Below are 25,581 nucleotides of genomic sequence, written 5' to 3'. Positions count from 1 at the left end.
AGCAGTTAGGAACCTTGAAATAAAGCAGAATGCTGTCTATATGGATCTTAATGTATAGGTGAAATCCATTGACGTGCTAATTTCATAACATATTTTGTACCATAGTAAAGTGCCATATTACACTGTCATTGAAGTTAATCAAAGAACAAATGAAACAGAGAAAATTACTCACTGCTCTTGACTAAATAACTTTTGTTGCTTTAATAAGGATTAATCTATATTTAATTTATAATTTATGCAGTGCAGACTGTTTGATAACTATTTAATTTCTGTATATTTCCTACCTGTTAGACAGAAAGGGCACAGGTAAATATGACATTTATTATGGGTTTATGTGAGGATTGTTTGAACTTGAATTTTTTGAAGCCTAATAAATGTTTAAAACTGGGGGAAAAATCATTTTCATGGAGACATCAGTCGCTGTATTAGTATCAGAGATCAAATTTAATTTATACTGTCTTTATGCTATTTCTACATTAATTTGGAGGTTAACTGTGAAATTATTACATTATAAATTATATTAAAAACATAAGTGTTTTTAATTGCGATTAATCACAGAAAATATTTTATTAATCTAGTTAATTTTTTTAATCGATTCACAGCACTAATATATATGTGTGTATATGCATATGTTCCAGTTTATATATAAATATATATCTCAAATACTAGAAAACATATTTGAAATCTTAATTTGCTGTTTCTAACACATATAAGCATCCAATTTTACTCAGATTTCAAACCACATTTGGGTTTGTATTTATCTGTTTGTAATTATTTAATATGTTTTTGTTCTGTTCAGACTACAAACAACTAAACGGATTAAGCAAAAAAAAAAATTGCAGCCTGTCTGAACAAAACCTGTTTCCAATTCTAAATCTACACTTGCTTGACTTTGCAAATACTTGTATGCCACATGATATCTTGCAGTTTGAGAGCATGTAGGGCTTCGGAGTGTTCTTAAGTTCACAAGTTTTTATAGGACTGCATGTGGGTCTGATAGGAGTGAAGCCAGTGATTAGGATTTGGGTGTAGACCGCTCATCTCTTTGAAGAATACGCCATCAGGTCTCTATTCATGCGCCTCTAGATGGAACGGCGCATTGCAACAGAGGCCAGCAGGTGTCAAGCTATCTCCTGATCAAATAATTAAACTGTTGATGATAGCAACCCCCATAAAATCACATTTGGCCTTCGGATAGGCTGAAGAGTCCGGTGACTTGATTGAGGTCGCCACCTCCATGTAACATATGCTAAAATCTCAGCCGTCGGCGAGATTGGAATATTCATCAATTATTGAATAGCGAGTGTCCTCCGAGTCCCATCCCGGGCTGCCTCTTCTCCTCTCTAGTGCTTCCTGGCCCTGAAGAGATGTCACTTCTGTTCAGGATGGACATGGATTACCTTCTCATTCCCTTACATACTCTCATTCCACTCCGATATATATATTTTACTAGGAACGGCGCTTTTGAGAAATTCTCTTGGCTTGGTTTAGTTCAGGGACACTAAGTAATAACAGCGGCTTGTTTACATATAGGTGGAAATATTGAAATGGTGTAACTTTACAGATGTGATTATTAGTGGTGCATCTCTTCCTCGTTATCTTGCTTGTTCCCATCCCTAGGTGGCAGGGATAAAAGGCATGTTCCTGGCCAATAAGAAGATAAATAATGAGGTGAAGACTCATATAACCTATAATAAAGGCCGAGACTGGAGGCTCCTGCAGGCTCCCTCGGCTGATCTCAGAGGGAACCCAATCCATTGCATACTGGTGAGTGGAAGTGTGGGGAAAACAGAAAGCAAGAGATTTGTCCAAATTTGACATTCATAGATGAGCTTTATGAGGTCATTGCTCTTTCCAACACCCAACTTATCAGATTTTATCTTTTGAAATATTAAACAAGGCTGGGTGTTTCTTCAACTGCAGGCACTTTGGGTTGATTCTTATTAAAACTAACAAATTTATATATTTATAATCATTGTTTTATGAATATCACATTAAGTCTGTCTTTATTTTTTTTATTTTTTTTTATCACATCACCTTCATTATTTATTTATGTTTTGCTTCTTTTCAAATGCTGCTTGTTTTATTGCCTCTTTGTTCCAGAGCCAGACTTTCAATCTTAAAATATGAAAATCAATCATACAATTTGAATCATTCGAACTATGATAATAGGAACAAAGAGTTTAAAAATAATAACCCATTTCAATATGTACTGTGTGAAAATGGTTTATTAGACGAATTCAGATCCTAAATTATGTCTATCATTTCACATAACATCCAACAATTTTGGCCCTAATAATTTATTTTATCTTTTTATGATTATTGTATTATTATATTTTTTTTTTCATGAAGGAGCATACTTGAATATGAGATGTGGGGGAAAGCAGACAGATTAAGATAAATAGCCTATCATTTGTGAACAGAATATTTTATTGTGTCATCTCCAATCAAGCTTCAATTTTGTCAAATTATGTAAAAGGTGTGAAAATGTTGTTTAATTTTATAGATAAAATGTTAGCTATGAAATTAGCCTTTGAAAGAGCAAGGAGAAAAAAAATTAAGATTTAAATTTTGTACAAAAAATTCTGGCATCGTCTTTTCCATCACCGAATGCTATAAAGCACAGTGTTATTTTTTTACTACAAAAAATGCTCATGAGACAATACACAATATTGGGTTCATGAGAATGAGACGATATTTTAATACTATTTTTAAGAAATCTTCAATGACGAAATGACCGGAAAAGAAAGAATTTTAAACTGAAAGTCACAAAATGCAAAACAGTGCAGGTGCGTTTTGAAATGTTTTAACTAATATAGGGCTGTCTCTCATGATTATTTTGGTAATCGAGTAATTGGTCGATTATTTTGATGATTAATTGAGTAATTAGATCATATTTTTTTTAGGTAATAAAAATAGACAAATAGCTAAAAAAAAAAAAAAAAAAAAAAAGAACAATAGCCCATACAATTACTTCAAATATATATAATAACAATGAGGCAATAATAATTGGTTCAAAAAAGTATAAAAAGCAAGTAATCATATGGTTGAATTGAATAACACTTAAAATTCATATGTAATATACATAATATAAACATAATCAACTTTAAGTTTTATAAAAAAAAAAAAAATTGCTTGCAGAGGGTGCCAAATGGCCTGGTGACTGTTGTTGTTACACTTGACAGCATGATCAAATCCTTGTTTAATATTGGCCAAACAACATGTAATTCAAATGTCCACTTAATATTTAATATTTGTCCACTTCTTTACGATAGAAATGCTACAGCCACTGTCATTTATTGAACAAGAACATGTGGGCATCAAAACAAGCAAACTCATATCGAGGGTTTCATTTTTTACTTTTATTTTGAAATCGGGATGAAAATTCACATATTTATATTGATGTATTCTCCTCTGTTGGTGTAGGTTAATAAATGATTTACATAAAACATCTGGTGATATTTTCTAAAGGTCTATACAGAGCCAAAAGTGTTGTTGAAGAAACACTCAGCTAGATATGGTCATAATTGATCATATTTTGCACAATATCTTCATCACATTAAAAAACAAAGACGTTAACAATATGCAAACAGAATGTGTATTCCTGTGGACATGGGCATTTGGAATAGGTCTACGTAATCAGTGCTGCTTGTCATTGCAAATGACAAGACATATATTTCATTCCGTGGAGATGTTATCCATCCCCTGTGAATGGCATCCACAACCCCACAAAAATGCAAACAAAAATAATTACCCTTTGATAAACTCAACTAATTAATGGTCCCGCTTGTGCCCATGCCTTCACCATCCATTACAGAGCTATTTGTTAGAAAATGTCAAAGTTTTAATAAACCCCTAAACAACCCTTGCAACATGTGCTTACCATTGGCATTTCCAGACTTATAATGAGAATTGTGTCACTAAAGGTTATTCCAATCAAAATTAATGTTTGGAGAGAAAAAAAATCACAAGCTTTTGCTGGTATGGGATTTTTTTTTTAATGGGATTTTATTCGAGCCCAAGCACAATGACAGTTTAGTGGAGGCTGGGGTTTTATCGATTTAGAGACCCTGTTTGATCTGGATTATTTTTTTGCTTCTAGCCGTACTGTTCCCTGCATCTTCACCTGCATGTATCAGCAAACCCGTACACATCTGGAAATATAGCCAGCAGAGAGTCGGCTCCTGGAATCATAGTGGCATCAGGTGAGTTTGGGTGAAAGGACTGATCCTGTAGTTTAGTGAGAAATTTTCCTTGAAAACGAAATATGTTTCACTAAAATCATTATCGTTACTACGGCAAAAACATTATAGATGGGATAACGCAGAGTGATCTCATTTCATACATAAAGTGTACACGTACACTACCGTTTAAAAGTTTGGGGTCACACGATTTTTTTTATGTTTTTGAAAGAAGTCTCTTATGCTCACCAAGGCTACATTTATTTGATTGCAATTATTAAGTCAGAATTGCTGGATAAAAATGTGCAATTATGAGACTTTCTGACTTTCGGAAAATTCTGACTTTATTTCTCAAAATTGCGACATTTCTCAGAATGGCAAGTTTATATCTCACAATTCGAACTTTATAACTCACAATTGTGAGTTTATATCTCACAATTCTGAGAAAGTCAAAATTGCGACTTTATGGGCCCTATACACCCGGTGCAGTGCAGCATCATTGCTAGTTTCAGCCCGACGCAGTTATCATTTTCACGTCCTGTTTAAAGATCAGATGCATTTGTGCTCATTTGTGCGCCCATGGCTGCTGGTCTGAAAACGAGATGTGTTCAGGTGCATTGTTGGCGCGTTGCTACTTTGAGGCAACTGAAATAGACTGCGCCATTGACCAACAAAACCCAGGTCTAAAGTCAATGGCACAATTTTTATTTGTATTTTTATTTAAAGAGCGCGTTAGTAATGTGCGCCTGTAGGCGGGTCCACAACGCATGTACACTCTGCTCACAGGGACGCACAGCAGCACACAAACATGCCAAATATTCAAAATAAAAGGATTACAATGTAAAATATTATTATTGTGTACATCAAGATATGGTGGAATCCGGCTTGTCCTGTTGATGTTCTGCTTGTACGCTTTTACCTCGAGCACGAGCAGATCCGTTTCCTTGCTAGAGAAGCATTCAGTCTTTCCGCATGCAAATTCCACCATGTAAATAGCGAATCCGCCACGGCGCGAGTGCAACTGGCTTTTAAAGGGAATGGGAGATGAGACTCTGATTGGTTTATTTTGCGTAATGCGCATAACACACCCATTACTCATTAACAGAATAGGGACAACATTTTTAGACCATGCGCCGGGTGAGCCGACCATTTTTCCCGTTGTTAAACTAGCAAAAGTGCACTTGCGCCATGCACCACTTATACCCCTTTTCCACCAACAAGAACCGGGTGCTGGTTCAGAGCTAGAGCTATTGCCAGTTCGGAGTTGGTTCGACTGACGAGCTTACTAAGAACCCGTTTGCGTTTCCACCGGCCAGAGAGCCACAACAGAGCTATATCTTACGTCACTGCATACGTATCATGTTGCCCAGCAACGCTAGTGCGGCAGCGCCAAACACAAACACACCAGACTTGTTCGAGATGCATCGGCTTCTCGCAGAACGATCAGCACATGAAATCAAAGCACTGCGAAAGCGATCAAAAAGCACAAGGAGTCGTATGATCTCCAAACACTCCCGAATCTCTGATCGGTCCACGCTGCTCCGATGCATCTCGAACAAGGCATCAACAATAATAGACGTTGCGTTACTATGGATGCTCATGGGTTTGCGAAAATAAATCGGCATCCAAACACGGCGAATCCAACGCGTTCGTGCAGCTCGCCGTAACTTACATAGACGGATATTATAATCGAGCTGCTATTAGCTCGACTAGCTGCTATTTAAAAATGGCGGTCACAAGTTTCTCTTCAGTCTTGTTGGCCACGGTAACCCCGCCCCCAGCCTCTGACGCAAGCGGTTCTTTCTTGGCTCCGTTCTAGACCCTGCAATGATTTGGTGCTACTTAAGAACCAGTTTTACTGGTTCGGAGCTGGTGCTTTGGCGGTGGAAAAACAAAGAACCGATTTGAAACTAGGCTCTGGCTCCGAACCAGCACCAGCTCTGCCTTGGTGGAAAAGGGGTATAAGATGGTTAAAATAGGGCCCATAATCTCAAAATTCTGACTTTATTTCTCAAAATTCTGACATTTCTCAGAGTTGCAACTTTATATCTCACAATTTGGACTTTATAACTCATAATTGCGAGTTTATATCTCACAATTCTGAGAAAGTAAAAATTGCGACTTTATATCTCAAAATTCTGACTTTATATCCCAGAATTGCAACTTTATACAATTCGGACTTTATAACTCACAATTGCAAAGTCAAAATTGCGACTTTACATTATATCTCAAAATCCTGACTATTTCTCAAAATTATGACTACATATATGACATTTTGGACTTTTTAACTCACAATTACGAGTTTATATATCAGAATTCAGACTTTATAACTCGCAATTGTGAGTTTATATCTCACAATTCTGAGAAAAGAAGACTCTGAGATTGGCGAGAGATATAAAAATGCACAATTTCCTTTTTTATCTTTTATTCTGTGGCTGAAACAAGCTTCCATACTTCAGTATATGTAAAACTTTTGTCAAATTTAATACTCAAGTCAGAGTCCCATAGCAGACTTCTCCCTATATCTGAGTATGTATACTTTCAATATATCTTTATACATAATTTCTCTTATGTTGTTTCATTTCTTTATTTTTTGTTTTCGATGAAATTGGTGGCTTATACCACTGTTCTAGTCTATGTAGTGATAATAACTGTAGTAAGTATGTGAAACTTTAGTTATCATGGAAAATGTTTGCATGTTAATTTAAAAATGTGCCTGAAATGTATCATTCCATTTTTGGATCCTCCTTTAATCTTTAACCCTCTGGGCATTTTCTCAAAACTAAATAATTTGACACACATGCTGCTCACATTATTTTAGCAGAGTTAGTGCTGAATACAGTGTAATCAGACTTTTGCCATGAAAATATTATAAGTAACAGAAATAAGCACACATGTCAGAGCATGTCAAAACACCTCCAGGGCCCAGAAAACACCTCAGACCCCAGAGGGTTAAAGAAGCGTTTAAAAGTTGAAAAGACACATTTAAAAACAAAAAAGAAAGAAAAGATTATTAAAACTGAATTCTCAAGGAGTATTTGTCTTTTGGTTTTGGTTACAGACAGGTAGAAAAAAAAATCAGGTCCTTGAAAACAAAATACTTTTTAAAGTGTGTAGTTCTCGTATTCTTTCTTAAATCCCTGACATCAGTGTGGTTTTTGTGCTGGAACTCCAAAGCGAAGCATATTAAAATTCCTTTCATCTTGAGCGCTTATGACACTGTTATTGTTGAATATGTTCATTTTGAGCTTGTGGAGCACAGGCATCTGTATATGGACTATAAACAAGATTAGTGTCGTGCTAGCATAAACAAATGGAAATGCTAAGTGCTACTCTTGAGATTAGCAGCAGAGAGTCTTTAGAGTGTTCTTATTATTCTCTCTCCATCATCTTCTGTTTTCACAACCAACTAACTCTTCCCCCACTTCAAACTTCAAATGTTTATTTTATAAGATTGAAGGCGCTTGTCACTTTTTCATTTTACTCCAGGCTTGTGTCTTCCGCGATGTTCGTCGACTATATTGCCTCCGGATGAACGCAGATAAAATATAAATGTCTTGGCACTGTAACTATCTGGATAAGTAATCCTAGGAGGAGGCTGACTATTAGATAATAGGCTCTAAATTGACATTTAGTTGATTGATTTGATCGTAAAAGAGTTGTGGGGATGGCACAGACTTTCCTGAGTTTTTAGCTTATTAGATATAGAGGTTTTCCAGAACTCCTAGTTAATTCTCAAAGCATCAGACGGCCAGACTCTCTGATTTTATTACACATGATGTATTTTCTCCTCTGTCTATCGTCTATCTATCTATCTATCTATCTATCTATCTATCTATCTATCTATCTATCTATCTATCTATCTATCTATCTATCTATCTATCTATCTATCTATCTATCTATCTATCTATCTATCTATCTATCTATCTATCTATCTATCTGTCTATCGTCTATCTATCTATCTATCTATCTATCTATCTATCTATCTATCTATCTATCTATCTATCTATCTATCTATCTATCTATCTATCTGTCTATCTGTTATCGTCTGTCTGTCTGTCTATCTATCTATCTGTCTATCTGTCTGTCTGTCTATCTATCTATCTGTCTGTCTGTCTATCTGTCTATCTATCTATTTGTCTGTCTGTCTGTCTGTCTGTCTGTCTATCTATCTATCTATCTATCTATCTATCTATCTATCTGTCTATCTGTTATCGTCTGTCTATCTGTCTGTCTGTCTGTCTGTCTGTCTGTCTATCTATCTATCTGTTATCGTCTGTCTGTCTGTCTATCTATCTATCTATCTATCTATCTATCTATCTATCTATCTATCTATCTATCTGTTATTGTCTGTCTGTCTGTCTATCTGTCTGTCTATCTGTCTATATGTCTATCTATCTATCTATCTATCTATCTATCTATCTATCTATCGTCTATCTATCTATCTATCTATCGTCTATCTATCTATCTATCTATCGTCTATCTATCTATCTATCTATCTATCTATCTATCTATCTATCTATCTATCTATCTATCTATCTATCTATCTATCTATCTATCTATCTATCTGTTATCGTCTGTCTGTCTGTCTATCTATCTATCTATCTGTTATCGTCTGTCTGTCTGTCTGTCTGTCTGTCTGTCTGTCTGTCTATCTATCTATCTATCTATCTATCTATCTATCTATCTGTTATCGTCTGTCTGTCTATCTGTCTATCTATCTATCTATCTATCTATCTATCTATCTATCTATCTATCTATCTATCTATCTATCTATCTATCTATCTATCTATCTATCTATCTATCTATCTATCTATCTATCTATCTATCTGTTATCGTCTGTCTGTCTGTCTGTCTGTTATCGTCTGTCTGTCTGTCTGTCTGTCTGTCTGTCTGTCTGTCTGTCTGTCTGTCTGTCTGTCTGTCATACATTTTCAAACCTTAAAACCAATACTGTCAATATCAGTAACAAATTTGGAAAGGTAGTCATTGTGGGTTAGCGATCAAGAGAAAGTTTTGACAAAATCCTTAAGGCACTTGCAAGCTTTTGGAATGAAGTATATATGACTTTAGTTTTGCAAAAGAGGCACAATCTTCATATTCGTAGCTTTTAGTTATCAACTCTCTATCTGCTTCGGTAAGCATGACCGTAATTGTTCTGCTCTTCTTTCCATAGGTTCAATCGGCGCGGAGTTAACAAGCAGCAACGTTAGCATGTTCATCACATCCGACGCTGGAAACACGTGGCGGCAGGTGACACTGACCGTGGGCCGTTTAATTTCAGCACTGATGCATATCTTTGAGCGGATAAAAATCTGTGTGCCACGTTTCAGAGCCGATAATCAAATGACACCTTCAGAGAAAACTAAATTCAATGACATATATGATGCCCGTGGGTGCATGTTTGATGATGCGATTTAAATTTATGGGGCCAGCTGTCTAATTAAAAATGGAGAGCTCAAATAATTAAGAGAAAATTGATGTGGCAAAAATGTTAAAGCATGCTGGGTAGGGCATGGGTTTGATGTCATATATCATGTCAGTAAGAATTACAATCACTGGGATTTGAGAAATAGCATCATTTCAAGGACAGCAGACCTGTGGTTGCCAGCTTTCATATAATCAAAATGAAAGCCCTCCCAAGAAGAGTGAAGGAGATGAAATATTGTCACAGCTCAGCCAATCTGACATTATGAATGAAAATAACACAGGAACATATTTAACAATGCCCTGAGACACATTTCTGTGAGCAGAAGTTTTTTGTTTGTTTATTTAAATTTAGCGGTTCGCTAAACCAGCCAACTCAAAATGATTTCATAAATATGCAGTCCTTATTTATTATAGATTTATGTTGATCAGGGCAATAGGGGTCAGCTGCGTTTCTCGGTTATAATTTCTCCAGTGTGGCTTGTAGCTTGGTTGATCTAACTTTTCCATTGAGTTCACTGCCAAAGGAATACAAAGTAAACCCCACACAGTATCCCGCTAACATAAACACTAGCCTCGTAATTAGCCTGTGAAGTACTTAAGCCAATCAGATGGTGTTTTTCTCCACTTAAACGGACTAGCGCTTGCTAAATGCTTGAAGCCCCAAGGCCTAAACTCAACGGGAATTCATATCAGCAAGAATTCACAGCACATACAGGGAAGTTATCGCTGCTCTGGGGCAAACAAATGGAAAATACTAATGAGGGCTTCAATTTCGGTTCAACTCTGCAGTAGGTCAGCCTAGCATCTGGCAGGATTTTATGCTCTGTAAGGCAATTACTTGTTTTGCACATGTTTGCAACCACTAGCAATTCTGTAATGGTGACTGGAGGGGATCATTTGTTTTAGGCATTTTTTGGAGCTCTGTATTTTTTTTAAAGTATATTTTTAGTCTAAGTATATTATAAAGTGTATGTAAGAAGATTATCACAACGGAATCAAAAAGAATGGAACTAGCTTTTGCATTAGATTACAAGAGGGTGAAGTTTTAGATGATCACCAGTTCATGTCATTTTATAGAATAGGACAGAATGCTTTAAATGAGGAAAAACAAACTAATATCATAAAACATAATTGAATAATCAGATTGCTAATACTCGCTAATCAATCAATCAAATCAATGAATGGAACATGTTATTAAGGGCTCAAAAAAAAAAAACTATACATTTATTATAATAGTTGAGACAACATTCCTAAGAAAAAAGGTGCGTGTGTGTTTGTGTGTTTTATAATTGTTTAATGTTTTAATTAGAGAAAGAAAAAAACCATGAAGAAACACCTAAAATAATATTATTTATTATTTATGAATGAATTGCCTATTTTTCATTTTAGAAGTTTGCATGCTGGTGATATGATAAATATGGCAACATCTTTTCAATCCAAAGTATTACCATTATTTAAAACGTACCCCTGTGCGAAAACTAAATAACAATTTTACATTGTATACATTTTTATAATTTATGCAATCCTTCAGTATGAAATGGTAATATCAAAATTAACGGAAGAGCATACAATTTCTAAATGTATTTACTTACTTACTATGTATTTTATTTATTTATTTATTTGTTTTGGACATCTAGGGCACAAACACACATACATGCATTTTTTTTTTATTTTTTTTTTTTTTATGTTTAACAGTTGAACTATGTCTGTTTCAGATATTTGACGAAGAGTACAGTGTTCTGTATCTGGACCAAGGCGGAGCTTTAGTAGCTATTAGACACACACCCCTTCCCATCAGGCACCTCTGGTAATCCCATGCCAGTATCATTATTAATATGTCATGCATATGTGCATAAAAGATGAGTCAATGCAATCACACCAAGCTGAATCACATAATCAAAGGAAGTGTGAACATTCTCATTAAACCCAGCAGACTGTGTAATACTTGTGTCTAGTAATCTAGATTAAATGTCGGAAAGGTGCAGTAAAGTTCTGTTTGAATTATTTGCCAGCTGTGTTGCAGTCTTTTCTAAACTGTATCGTAGTTTCAGGTGTGTGCTGCTGGTTTCTATGCAGGTTGAGCTTTGATGAGGGGAGAGTGTGGAACAAATACAGTTTCACTTCATCTCCCCTGTTCGTGGACGGGGTCTTGGGCGAACCAGGCGAGGAGACGCTCATTATGACGTACGTATTGTGAATATTCAGGACTAATACATTTTGATTGTTCTGGAATGTGAAAATAGTGCTTGATGAAATATGTGATACAAACATGTGATAAACAAATGTATAATTATTTTGTATATATAAATACACACACATGCATGTATATATTTAAGAAAAATGTGTTATTTATATATAAAATATTTATATTTATATATAATATAAAATATGTATAAATATATATATATATATATATATATATATATATATATACAGTGTATATATATATATATATATATATATATATATATATACAGTTTATACATGCAAATATTTCTTACATATATAAATGCATATGTGTGTATTTATATATACAAAATAATTATACACGGTCGGTAACACACACATATTATGTAAACACAAACTTTTATTTTGGATGCGATTAATCGTTGTCCAGCACTAAATATAATATAATATAATATAATATAATATAATATAATATAATATAATATAATATAATATAATATAATATAATATAATATAATATAATATAATATAATATAATATAATATAATATAATATAATATAATATAATTTAATGTAATTTAATGTAATATATTATGTAAACACAAACTTTTATTTTGGATGCGATTAATCGTTGTCCAGCACTAAATATGTAATATAATATAATATAATATAATATAATATAATATAATATAATATAATATAATATAATATAATATAATATAATATAATATAATATAATATAATATAATATAATATAATATAATATAATATAATGTAATATAATATTGTTAACAATAGCGAGTTTTATTGTTTACATCTCACAATTGTAACTTTACACTTTTTACTTTAGACTTTAAATCCCACAATTTCTACTTTCTTTTCTCATATTTGTGACATATATGTCACAGTGTGACTTTATTTCCTATTTTAAACTTTCTCAAAAGTACCTGTTTTACTTCCACAAGAATAAATTGTTTAAAATGTGTAAATATGAAATGCTTTGCAATGATAAATCAGGTGATATTTTTATAGACCTTCCAGTATCAAATCACCTATTTTAAAAGAGAAATCTTTAAAACCATCGTGCCAGTTCTGATTTCACGTCATAATCCTCGGAATCCAGCTCAACCTAAAATTATTTTGAGTATTATTTCATGAAGTTTTTCCGTTGTAGGATATTCCTAGATACTTTCTGCTGTCTTTCTGACAGGCCCTAAAAGTGTCACACACTGTTCTTGAGTGTCAAGCTCTCTCGATGTGAGTTTCAGACTTTTTGTTGACAGTCTGACGCAGGTTTCCACTGATGTGGTTTGACTCGGATAACATTGCTAAGCATTTCCTTTCCCTGTCTGCTCTACATGGTTCTAATCATTAGAGTTTGGATATGCCAGACATACAGTGGCTGAAGTTCTGCCTTTGTTTGCAGGATCTTTGGTCATGTCAGTCACCGCTCAGAATGGCAGCTGGTAAAGATAGACTTCAGGTCTATCTTTAACAGAAGATGCATAGAGTCTGACTATGTCCCGTGGGATTTACATGACCAGGTGAGAAATCATTTTATCATCTGAATACTTGGTTACATTCTTGTTTCACACATAGTTCTATATATCAGGTTTACTCTCTTTCTTAGACTGGTGGTTTTTTAAGCATAAACCTTTTGTCAGATTTATAATTTAAAGCAATATGACCATATTAATGGAAATAATAAAAAAAATCTTTCATGTGGAGTTCATGTGATCTTTTAAAAGTTTGCAAGCTGGAAGGTGTGTCTCATGCAACAGCAACAACAACAACAACAAAAACGTTAGATTTGATTAAAGGTACAAAAAAAAATTCTCCAAGTTCCTTTGGTCTCCTAAACGAATCTTCCCATCTTAATGTCCTTAATGTCCTCAACTCACTTTCTATTATGCATCTCAAGCCTTACATTTAAGGGAGCCGAGTAAAGTTTTGATCAGATACCTTTCTGCTTTGTCATGTCTTTCCACCGTGATCAACCCTCCGTTGAGTCCTAAAGATTTAGATCGAACTAAAGAGCGTGTCGCAATGGCTTCTTGTTGTTTGGAACATCTTATGAGATTCCTTTCTAACTGGTCCTGACATGCTTTCCCAGGGTTCGCTCAAAACAAACTCCTGGTTAAACATTAAAGCACACTAGTGTGATAAACAGTGCAATTTTCTTTCCATATTTTGTTGAATATTGACAAAATTGTCCAGAAATTATGCTTTTTTCACTCAAAAACTCAAAGTCTCTTCCAAAAAAGAAGTGCAAAACCTAATTGAAAGAAAACAAGTTGACTAAAAGATTGAATCCAATATTTGCTGATCATATAACATAAATCAAGCGTAGCGTTAGTTCTGGCAGGTCACGTTAGTCAAGCTCGCATCAGCTGACTCTCAGCTGATCCACATCTACCTATAGGAATACGACGCCTATCACTGTATACATATATAATCAGCAGCTATATCGCGTTTCTCAGGAGCGAATTACCCTCCTCCATCCCCAGCTCCTCCTCTCTTCCAGTCAGGATTTGGTATTCTGATTCCCATTTGAATCAGACTAAATGATCGAATTACGTTGTACATTGAAATATTGACATTAATGATATCTGCAATACTTTCTCATTGGTTCTGTTCTGTTTGCCCCAAGGGGGGTTATTGTGCTCTCCCTGCTCTTATCCATGCTAGGCTGCATGGATACGCAGGGAGTTCTTGCCCAGAACAGAACTATTAAAAAATTAAAACAGTTATTCAAAATGCTTTACATAGAAAGGAATTAAAATATCACACTATGGCAATTCAAAGTGCTTTGCATAGAAAATAAGCACAAAATAAAAGCAAGGGAAATTAAAACGGAAGGAATGAATGAGAGTAAAATTAAATTAAAGTAGTACAAAGATGATACATAGAATAAGCTTCTCATCTGGCAAAACACCGGTGTATCTTATTTTGCATCTTTCAATTTCCCCAATTAAGTGGTTTATGTTTCTCTCTTACCCAATTCTCAGTGCCATTTGAGATCAGTTTAGAATCAAAAGGAAGAGTACAGTGCAGTCAGTTGGACGTACACTCTGAGATTTTCCCATGATGGTCAGTCTTTTCTGTGGTTTTTCCCTCGGCGCGCCTATATAATTCTAGACGTCTCTAACTCTAGAGAGATCAATTTTCACCTCAATTGAAAAAGGTGAGCACTCACAACTTGCTCACAAATTTGATCATCCAGACCCTCAGAGTTTCTCCCAATACCGTGGATTAACTAAACCCACCAGACTAGTATCCCCGTACTAGTCACCACAGTTTTCCTTTGACCATCATGAGTAAATCCCCCCCAGGTACCTTTTAACAATTTAGACAGTTATAAAAATAATTAAAATAGATAAACTGGCAAAACACTGGTGTATCATTTTGTACAGCTGCTTGTTATACTGTGAGATTATCCCATGTGGATTTTATTGTGTCTGTGGTGATCTTTTAAAAAAATCTATTTGACGTCTCCAATAGACCCGATTTTTCCCTAAAATCGGACAGGAGGAGCTCTAGGACTGACTCCTTGGGTTCACTGGCCCATCAGTCCGCGCCCCCAAAAAAAATTTGTTCGGAAGCTCTAGGGATGAAGTCGATCCAGTCCGCACTCCACAGAACCTCGAGTTTAATTGACACATCAAACTCACTACTCCACCACAGACCCAGGTCATGAGCATGGTTTCATCTCTCAGTTTCTCCAATTAAGTAATTTATGTTTGTCTCGTATCCAAATATGGAAATCGGAAGGTTGTTTCTGCCAGAGAATAAAAAAGTTAAAAAAAAAAAATCTTTTTTTTTCTCTATCCCACAATTCGGACTTTAATACTTGCAAATGTGAGTTTTTGTCTCACAATTCTGAGAGAAAAAAAGAGTCAGAATTGCAAGAATTAGTCAAAATTGCACAAAAAAAATTCTCACAATTGCTTGTTTATATCCCACAATTCTAAAGGGGGGAAAAAAAATCACAATTGCGAGAAATAAAGATAGAATTGCAACAAAAAAACCCTCACAATTCTCACAAAAAATCTCTGTTTATATCTCACAATTCTGACTTCACAACTCGCAGATGCAAGTTAATATCCAACAATTAACTTTTTTTTTCAGAATTGCGAGTTTATATCTCACAATTAAGACTTTATAACTCTCAATTGTGTTTATATCACAGTTTTGATTTAAAAAAATGCCACAATTGCGAGAAATAATGTCAGAATTGCGAAGATTTTCTCTCAATTGCAGGTTTATATCCCACATTTCTGACTTATTTTTCTCAGAATTGTGAGTGTGTGACCCACAATTCAGAGTTTATTAATCACAATTGCAAGTTTATATCCTGCAATTTTTTTCACGTCTTTTATTCTCAGAATTGTATGGAGCCCCTAAAGGGACTTTTTGCAAAAATAAAAATATACAGACTTTCATGTGCTCACGAGGTGGAAGTCTGTATATTTTTATTTTCGAGAGCACACGATAGTTTCTCGTGAGCACTAGATATGTTTCTCGTGAGCACGTGAAAGTCTGTATATTTATTTTTTTGCAAAGGACCCTTTAGGGGCTCCGTAGAATTGCGACTATATGTCTCTCATTTCTGAGGAAAAAAGGACAAATCTTAATTGTGAGATAAAGTCACAATTATCTTTTTATATATTTATTTTTTAGATTATGTTGTGGCAGAAAGCTTTCATACAAATCCGATGCCTGAAATAAAACTGTACTATTTGGATAGCAGAAATGTGAGTGATATAATACCCTGAAACCTTTCACAAAATGAACTCTGCAGAGTTTGGATGTGAGATATGAAATATGGAACAACGTAGTACAATGAGTGGAAACATTTTTTTTCTCTCTTCCTATTTTCTCTCGTCTTCTTTCCAGTTTCTCTTTTTTTTTCTAAATTCAGGGTGATACACACATGCTTCATTGTTATGAATTATTCATGTGAGAACGCTGTATGCCAATTTTATTGTAGAAAATGTGTGTGTGTATGTGTAGGCATGTACTATATGTATATGTTGTTGAAATCCTCCTTGCAGGGTGAACGCTGCCTCATGGGAGTCAAAAGAGTCTACCGAAAGCTGAAGGCCATAGCAAGGTGTGTTATGGGTAAAACCTACTCTGTCACGATGATTTCCGAGCCGTGTGACTGCACTGAGTCGGACTTTGAATGGTAAGCAAACAAATGTTTTTTCTTCTGTGTTATAAAACGAATTCGTACGAATTAGGAAAAGGTGGCTAATTCGTACGACCTCACTCGTACGAATTCGTACGATTTGTCTAAACCCCAGTGATGCTTAGGTTTAGGGGCGGGGTCAGGGGTAGGTAATTCGTACGAATTCATACGAATTGGGCAACTCGTAAAATATGTGCGATTTAGCAAAAATCGTACAAATTCGTACGAGTGAGGTCGTATGAATTCGTACGAATTAGCCACCTCGTAAAATACGTACGAATGTCTAAAACATATTGAGCTGCTTTGCTGTAGCAGATACTTGCTCAGTAAGATAATAATAATAAAAATGATATTTTAATTCAACAAGGACACATTCAACTGATCAAATATGACAGTAAAGACATTTACAATGTTACAAAAGATTTATATTTCAAATAAATTATCTTTTTCTAGTTTTATTAATCAAATAACCGTGAAAACCCTGTTTTCACAAACATTTTCAACAATGATAATAATAAGAAATGTTTCTTGAGCAGTTAATCAGCATATTAGAATGATTTCTTTTTTTTGTGATCAATATTTTTATCATACCATAAACATATCAAAGCTCACTGAACTATATACAGACAGATGCCATGAAAACTGTCCATATATAAACAGAAAAAAAAAAAAATATATATAATAAGATTACAGAGAGAGGGAGATGTAAGATGTCAAAATCTCAGCATATTAGAATGATTTCTGAAGAATATGATACTTCACTGAAGACGTGACACTGAAGACTGGTGTAATAATGCTGAATATTCAGCTTTGCATCACAGGAATAAATTATGTTTTAAAATAGATTCAAATAAAAAAGTTATTTTAAACTGTAATAATTGTTCACAATATTATTCGTTTTTTTCTTCTTCAAATAAATGCAGCCTTTGTAAGCTAAGGAAGAGACTTTCAAAAACCTTTAAAAAAAAAAATATTACTGACTCAAAACTTTTGAACAGTAGTGCATGTCAACAGTCAGAATTTTAGGAGAAGGATCTGAGACAAAGTTAATACTTAAAGTTCCCCTGTAGTCAATAATTGTATCTCTAAAAAATATCATCTTTGATCACCAAAATGACATATTTAAAAGTTTTTTTCCTTGAAAAAAATGTCTTCATGCCTTAAAATAGCTTGAATGTAACTCTACACCCTTGCCTCATTTAGTATACGTGGTTTTATGAATATGCAAATTAGCCCCGCCTCCACGCACTCACACCAGCTCAGAGATCCACTCGTTGACGATCACACGTTGACCTGATTGGTTACAAGTTAGTTTGTGACGTCAGAAACACCAGCGATTTCAAACCGCGTTTTTGAGACTGTCTTTGGTTCACTGCAGTTTTAAGGAGAAAATACTTATGACTTATGACTTATGAATTTGCACATGGTTTGTCTTAAAAGCATATTAAAAACACAACATAGACATATAAACAACATTAAAAGCTTGATTTTCACCACAGGGGGGACTTTAAATGAATCATTGCTGAAATCTCCATTAAGTCTGCGGAGCAATGAAAGAGAAATGTTGACCAATTTTAATTTTGCATTGTAGCCAGTATTTTGTCAAGACTCAAGCAAAACAGAATAAAGGAATAGTTGTGGCTAGTCCTCATCAGATTAGCATTGCAGAAGAGAAGATTTTTGCTACAGTATGTGGAAACCGGTCAAGCTGCGTAAAAACAGCGATAGATGGAAATTGACGTGTTTCTTCTTGAAAATACATAGTCCCTCAGTGGTACTGTCCCATCTGTCACCACCACCCTTTCTTCTGTAGGATTTCACGCCTCACGCTTTGTGGCTTAAACCCTCCATTTGTATTCCTGACACTCCTCCTCGTCATGTAAATGTGGCCTCTACCCTCATTTCCCCCTGAATTATCAAAGTTATTAATGTCGCCGTTCTGGAAAGTTCCAAATTTGCAGGCCCCTCGAGGCCGCGCGGAACAAGTGTGAAGTTGTTAATCAGGGAGTGAAACGCTGTGCGTTTACCAACACAAGCTGGCTGCATCTGTGGAACTTGCGGTAATTAGTGTAATTTGTTTTCTTGATTGGGGTGTTGAGTTGCATTGTTGGACAAACAACTTTGGCTTTTGTTGTCTGACGGTTAGGTCTAAAAATGTTGAAAATGTAGGTGTTAATTATTTTTGGATGCAAGCACTTTTTCTTCTGCTGTCAAAAATTGTTATGCCGTTGAATTCAAACATATGTTCATTTAATCTCTAGATTATTAGTTATTAAATGTTGACATGAATAACAGATGCTAGTGCTTGAACTGGCAAAAAAAAAAAAAAAAAAAAGAAATTATGAAATAAATGTTTTTCTCCAAAACACATTGGGAACAATTATTTTCCCACTTTTATTAAATACTTTTTGTAACCTCCTTTTTCCAAGATAACAGCTCTGAGTCTTCTCCTAATGCCTGATGAGTTTGGAGAACACCTGACAAGAGATCAGAGACCATTCCTCCATACAGAATCTCTCCAGATCCTTCAGATTCCCAAATTCATGTAGACGCTTCTTCTCTTCAGTTCCGCCCACTCATTTTCTATAGGGTTCAGGTCAGGGACTGGGATGGCCATTGCAGATGCTTGGTTTTGTGCTCAGTGACCCATTTTTGTTTTGATTTTGGATCACTGTCCTGTTGGAAGATCCAGCCATGGCCCATTATCAGATTTCTATCACAGGCTGTCAGGTTTAGATTTGAATGAAGAATGCTGTGGGCCTAATTTTCTGCCAGAGGCCCTGGACATCTTGTTCAGATACATGGCATCATGGATTCGATCAAATACCAACAGATAAAAAATCAAAACCTGACAGCCTCTGCTAGAAATCTTATAATGGGCCATGGTTGGATCTTTCAACAGGACAGTGATCCAAAAACAAACAAAATCAAAATCAAAACAAAAATGGGTCACTGAGCACAAAACCAAGCATCTGCAATGGCAAGCGCCAACATGGATCTGGGAATCTGAAGGATCTGGAGAGATTCTGTAAGAAGGAATGATCTCTGATCTCTTGTCAGGTGTTATCTAAACTCATCTTTGATCATATTTACCAAGGGGGCAAATAATTCTGACCATCACTATAGTGCTGGTCAGAATTGTGCTGGTCAGAATTATTTCCCCCCTTGGTAAATATATTATAATTAAAATATTCATTATTTATTCCATTTCAATCATTATAATGTAGGTACTCATATAACATGTAGCCTACTAATACAGCTAATTTAACTAATTCCACATAATGGTGAAAAGTATTAAGTCGAATTAATCATAGCTGGGTGATTATAGCATTCTTACCTCTTGTATTAAATTCAATATTATTTCTCATTATAATTTTTATAATGATTTTTTTTTTTTTATTAGTCTGTGAGTTATGAAAGACAAATGTTATGATGGCCTTCTCCAGTAATGATGAATGAGAGACCAGTGGGATTTTATCTTAGCGGTTTGAGATCTGGGTTTAGTGACTGAAAGGTTGTAGGTTCAAGCACTGCAATGAAATATTATAATTGAGTCCTGGTGATGAAAGCACTTGAACCTTAGTTCCTTCATGGGATCTTACAGTGCTAATTCTCCTAGTTGTTTTTAAAATTGTTAAAATTACCTATTAGTAATTAGAAGTCAATGATCCTAGAAACAATAAATGGAGGACTGGTCCCAGTGTTCTAACCAAGTGTTTTTTTTTTTGTTTTTTGTTACAGTGATTATGGTTTCGAGAGAAAGACTGATGGGAAATGTACTCCAGCATTCTGGTTCCCCCCGTCCTCCATGTCTCGGACCTGTATCACAGAACACACATTCCTCAACAGCACTGGGTGAGATCTTGGGAGACGCATGCATCTTACCATTTAAAGTGATTTACACATGCTGAACATGTTCCTGGATCAATAATGACTGGTTGATGGTAATGTTGTTCCAGGAATATGTCTAATTCATTTTTATGTGAATTAATTTGTGCTGCTTTTCTGATCAGACCTCACTTGTATTGTATCTAGGAGCAGAAAATGATCAATTAGGGGTTATATATATTTACATAATTGGATATGTTCGGCATTAAACGGATGTTGTAGTAATCTTTTCTTCACTATTGTTATGTATATCTGAGTAAAACAACTTCTTGAACAAGAACAAATGTAGGGCGGGACATGATTCTATTCCTCAGGAACTGATTGGATGGTTTTGGTTTGCTATTGGTCGATCTTATGCGGGTGACAGGTTGATCCCGCCCTCTCGCCAGTAAACACGTCATCAGAGAAGAAAAGATTACAAGGGCACTTGAATTTAAAATAAAATAATGAGGCGCACAAATAAATTATTTATTATAAACACTGCAATATTCCATAAAAAAAAAAAAGTCAGTTTAGATTTTTATAGTGAATTTAATTAATTAAAAAACTTTATTTTTCAATAAATATTTTTGATGTAATATATTAAAGCTGTATTACTAGCTTTTTTAACAACTCATGAATTGTTTATTATTGATGAAGAGCATCTCTGTACATTTACAGTAGATATCTTGTATGTTTGTACCCAGTAGTGAGAATTAACATGACACAATTTATATATATATATATATATACAGATTTTAGATCGCTTAGAAAGCTTGTGTGTGTGAGAGATTTTTAATAAAAAAATTCAGCATCTGTATTCTCAAATGATTTTGGTGTGACTCATTAGACATTTTGTGTGTTTTCACTGTCACAGATAAGCACACTAATTTAATCGTTTTGAGAATAGGTTTTAATGGAAATGCGTTTTATGCGTATGTGTGTGTGCAGGTACAGAAAGGTGGTGTCTAACAACTGCACCGGTGGGGTGATGGAGCAGTACACGCCTCGTAGGCAGCTGTGCCCTAGCCAGGCTCCCCGCGGCCTCCACTTAGTGACCAGCGAAGGGAAGCTAACAGCTACTCTGGCCAGCAACGTCACCTTACTTGTGTTCCTGGAGGAGGTACAGACAGATTCAGTGTTCCCTGCACTGCTTTTCACTGACAAAATCATATATTTCTTTTGCTGAAATATTTCAAATAGCATCTAACTCCTATTAGCGCACAGAAAACACAGGTACTGTTATTTCCTCTGCCTTGAAATACTGTTTTCTATTTTAAAATATTTTGGGATGCAAAGTTGAATTTTCAGTATCATTACTCTAGTCTTCAGTGTAACATGATCCTTCAGAAATCGTTCTAATATGCTGATGTGCTGCTCAAGAAATATTTTGAAACATGTTTAAAACTGTCACTGTCCTGTTTAGGGTACATTTACACGACAACGATGTACTTTTTTTGCATTTTTTGCATACAGATGACAACGTTGTCAAAACAACCCATTCACGCGGATCCGCGAAAATGATTAAAAAAGCTGTATAATTCATTCCTGGCCAGTAGGTGGCGATGTCACTTTGTAAAGAAAAAATATGCGCATATAGACTGAACACGTAATATGCATGCGCATGACGTGGCCGTTTCACAAAAAAAAAATTATTCTAGTTTCATGTATTTTTTATCAACACTTAAATATGGGTAAATTAAAAAAATAAACATTTTGATCAAAAAGCTGAGAAAATCATGTTTTTGTCAAAGACTACATCTGGATCGAATTTAGAACGATGATCAAAACACAAATGGAGAAGATCGAGTCCATCAACAACCCCAAATCTTTCACAGTCCTAGACCTCATCCTGGATCGACATTTCATTCAGTAACATTTGGCAGTTTTGATTTATATGCTTTTGAATATTGGTGATTGCGTTATTTTACATATGCATGTGATTACATATGCTATCGCTTGTTTCTGCTGCTTCTTCACCTGTGTTTTGATCGGGAGATTCAGTAATCTTTCAGAAGATGTGTAATAACGCCCCCTACTGTATAACAGTAAAAACACGGAAAGCTGGAAAATTCTGTCAATGGCGGGGAAGCGTTTTCTCACAAATGATGGAAATTTCCGGCAATGGCGGGGAAATATTTAAATGCCCCCTTTTTTCAATCTTACTGACCCCAAACTTTTGAACGGTAGTGTGTTTACTCCAATTAAACAATTTAAACTGACTTGTGAAGTTATATTGAATCTACTGATAACCCCCAAAGAACAGAGATAACCCTCATCCTCACCATAAAGTAGGCATGTTTTATGTATGAGATTTGAGAACTTCTTTGAGAGCATTTTGCCTGCACAAGAGCAATGTTTTCCCATGGTAGATCTCCGCTCTGGGCAGCGAAGACACCCTCCAAAGCAGATGAACGTCTCGGTTACGTATGTATCCCTCGTTCCCTGAAGGAGGGGACGGAGACGTAGTCGACGTGACGACTGATTGGGATCACGCTTAGGGAGCCTGTCATCTTCGAGTATTGAAAAAACGAGCCAATTCACACATTGGTGTGCGAGCTTTGCATCCACGCTCTGCGGGTATACATACAGAAGTGGATGCAAGCACCACTTGTTTTCCGCTGAGCCGCCGAGCGGAGCCTGGAGTCAGTGGTTGTCCAGCAATAGTGGCGACGGGACTACGTCTCCGTTCCCTCCTTCAGCGAACGAGGGTTACATACGTAACCGAGACGTTCCCTTACAGTTGCTCACGTTCGACGTAGTCGACGTGTCGACTGATTGGGATCCCTATTAAAACGGCACTAGTGTTGCCACCTTCCAGTGCCTAGACAAAAGCCTCCTGATCCCCCCGCATTATTGAGGTGGAGAAAGGACATGGGCTTAGGCCAGGGAAGTCACTGCTGTTCTGCAAGACCCACTCAGTCAGACTTGTTAACACTGGGAAAGCGTGCCCTTTCGTTAGAAAGGAATACGCTGCGGAAGCCACATCCTGCCCGTAGGGAGGTATACATGTGGAGGATACACATATGGACTAGGCGTTACCGGGCAGTACAACATATGGGATGTCACTGAGGTGGCTCCAGCCTATAACAGGGGGTAGACACACCAGTCAGTGACGGCAGAGGGGGCTCTGCCAAGGGAAAGACACGGGCTCCGCAGGAGCGGACAGGACAGAGAAAAGCCAGGGCTGGGTCTGCCTCCTCCGGGGCAGCACTTGCAGGTTCACCACCTGGTCCCTTTTAAGGGGAGAGGTAGGAACCTTGGGCACATATCCAGGCCACGGTCTCAAGATAACGTGAGAGTTAACTAGCTCAAATTCCAGGCACGATTCGTCGACCAAAAATGCGTGCAAGTCCCCTACCCTCTTGATAGAGGCCAAGCAAGCAGGAGAACTGTTTTTAAAGACAGGACTTTTTCCATCCACTGCATCGTGATGTGTGCAAATACTTTCTTCGCCCTCAACCGGCCGTCAGACAAACAAACACAAAAAGGAATGCTGTTAAAACAGCAGTTGAGAGCTCAGAAGGCTCTCGACCACCGCTGCACTGGCGTTGTAGAACCACTAGCTCCAGGAGAGACTTCCAGAAGAAGCACCGACACAATCGCTCATTGAATGAATCAACACTCTTCAGAGACACCGTCATGAAGACCGATCGGCTCCAAAGCGAAAGACAAGTGGTGTGTGCATCCACTTCCGTATTTATACCAGCGCTGCGAGGCGGAGCGTGGATGCAAAGCTCGCACGCCATTGTGTGCATTGGCTCGTTTTATCAATACCCGAAGATGACAGGTTCCCTAAGTGTGATCCCAATCAGTCGACGACTGAAAGGGAACTGACAGCTGAATGAATCGTACTCAGAGCTTTGGCAATGTCATAGTCAGGAACAGGTTTTGGTTCCTGCCTTAAAAAATAAAATAAAAAAACTCAGAAAGACCTCTAATTAAAGAACATTTTTGAGATTCGCCAGCAAAACCAGCCCGGCTGTTTTTGTTTTTTTGTTTTTTGTTTTTCCAGACTCAATGATGTTTCATGTTATTACTTTTTTCCTCAGGGTGATGGATCGAAAACCAGCATCACGGTGGATTTCGGTGATGGAAACGCCTTCACCTACTCCAACGTGAGCTCTATTGAAGATGGCATTAAACACATCTACAAGAATGTGGGAATCTACCGAGTGTCAGCCACGGCGGAGAACAGTCTGGGCTCTGAAACTGTGCTCCTCTTCCTACACATTACATGTAAGCCAAGACGTGGGAGGGCGAGTAACAATATGCATAGTACAGACAGCCATATCGTATTCCACTTTTATATCCTTAATGTATTTTAAAGACCTACTGGGTCTGAGCACTCTGAACTCATTTATGTTTTATTGACCAGAAAGATCTCATTTGGCCTTGGTCATATTGCATTCCACATTAAGCGATCTAGATTTCAAGCTCATAGTCTCTAACTGGACCAACAGATTAAAATCATCCCTCTTAGTTATTGCCGTGAGACACTTTAGTGTACGATGAAGGTCTTGAGGATGCAAAGTATCATACAGGTCTGATGAACTTTACTTAGTGTAACTTTATAATTAACAGCTGTAAAACTGTAGAATGAAGACTTCATTCTTTTCAGTATGACAGATTTACTTTTACACAATGTACCAATTTTATACTGCAGAGAAAACCATTTACAATATATTAGTATAGACTACAATGAGCACTTCTGTGGAAGATTTG

General features: G+C 36.2%; 1 protein-coding gene across 3 annotated transcripts in view; it reads left to right on the top strand.

The window, feature by feature from the left end:
• The window catches only part of sorcs1 (sortilin-related VPS10 domain containing receptor 1), a 210,874-nt gene that overhangs the window by 169,887 nt on the left and 15,406 nt on the right, over positions 1-25,581 (top strand). For all 3 annotated transcript variants that reach the window (XR_014626496.1, XM_084402210.1, XM_084402211.1), the window contains exons 10-19: positions 1,621-1,767; positions 4,103-4,205; positions 9,358-9,434; positions 11,327-11,418; positions 11,688-11,795; positions 13,225-13,342; positions 16,853-16,986; positions 20,731-20,844; positions 21,808-21,979; positions 24,909-25,095. Coding sequence is in view for 2 of the 3 variants with exons in the window: in XM_084402210.1 (XP_084258336.1) it covers positions 1,621-1,767; positions 4,103-4,205; positions 9,358-9,434; positions 11,327-11,418; positions 11,688-11,795; positions 13,225-13,342; positions 16,853-16,986; positions 20,731-20,844; positions 21,808-21,979; positions 24,909-25,095 (1,252 nt within the window). In the remaining variant the exon portion in view is untranslated. The remainder of the gene's footprint in view (positions 1-1,620; positions 1,768-4,102; positions 4,206-9,357; positions 9,435-11,326; positions 11,419-11,687; positions 11,796-13,224; positions 13,343-16,852; positions 16,987-20,730; positions 20,845-21,807; positions 21,980-24,908; positions 25,096-25,581) is intronic.

Source organism: Rutilus rutilus (genome assembly GCF_951802725.1).
Source record: "Rutilus rutilus genome assembly, chromosome: 2".
Taxonomy (NCBI): Eukaryota; Metazoa; Chordata; class Actinopteri; order Cypriniformes; family Leuciscidae; genus Rutilus; species Rutilus rutilus.
The sequence above is the reverse complement of the archived record's forward strand: the minus strand, read 5'-3'. Positions and strand labels throughout refer to the sequence as shown.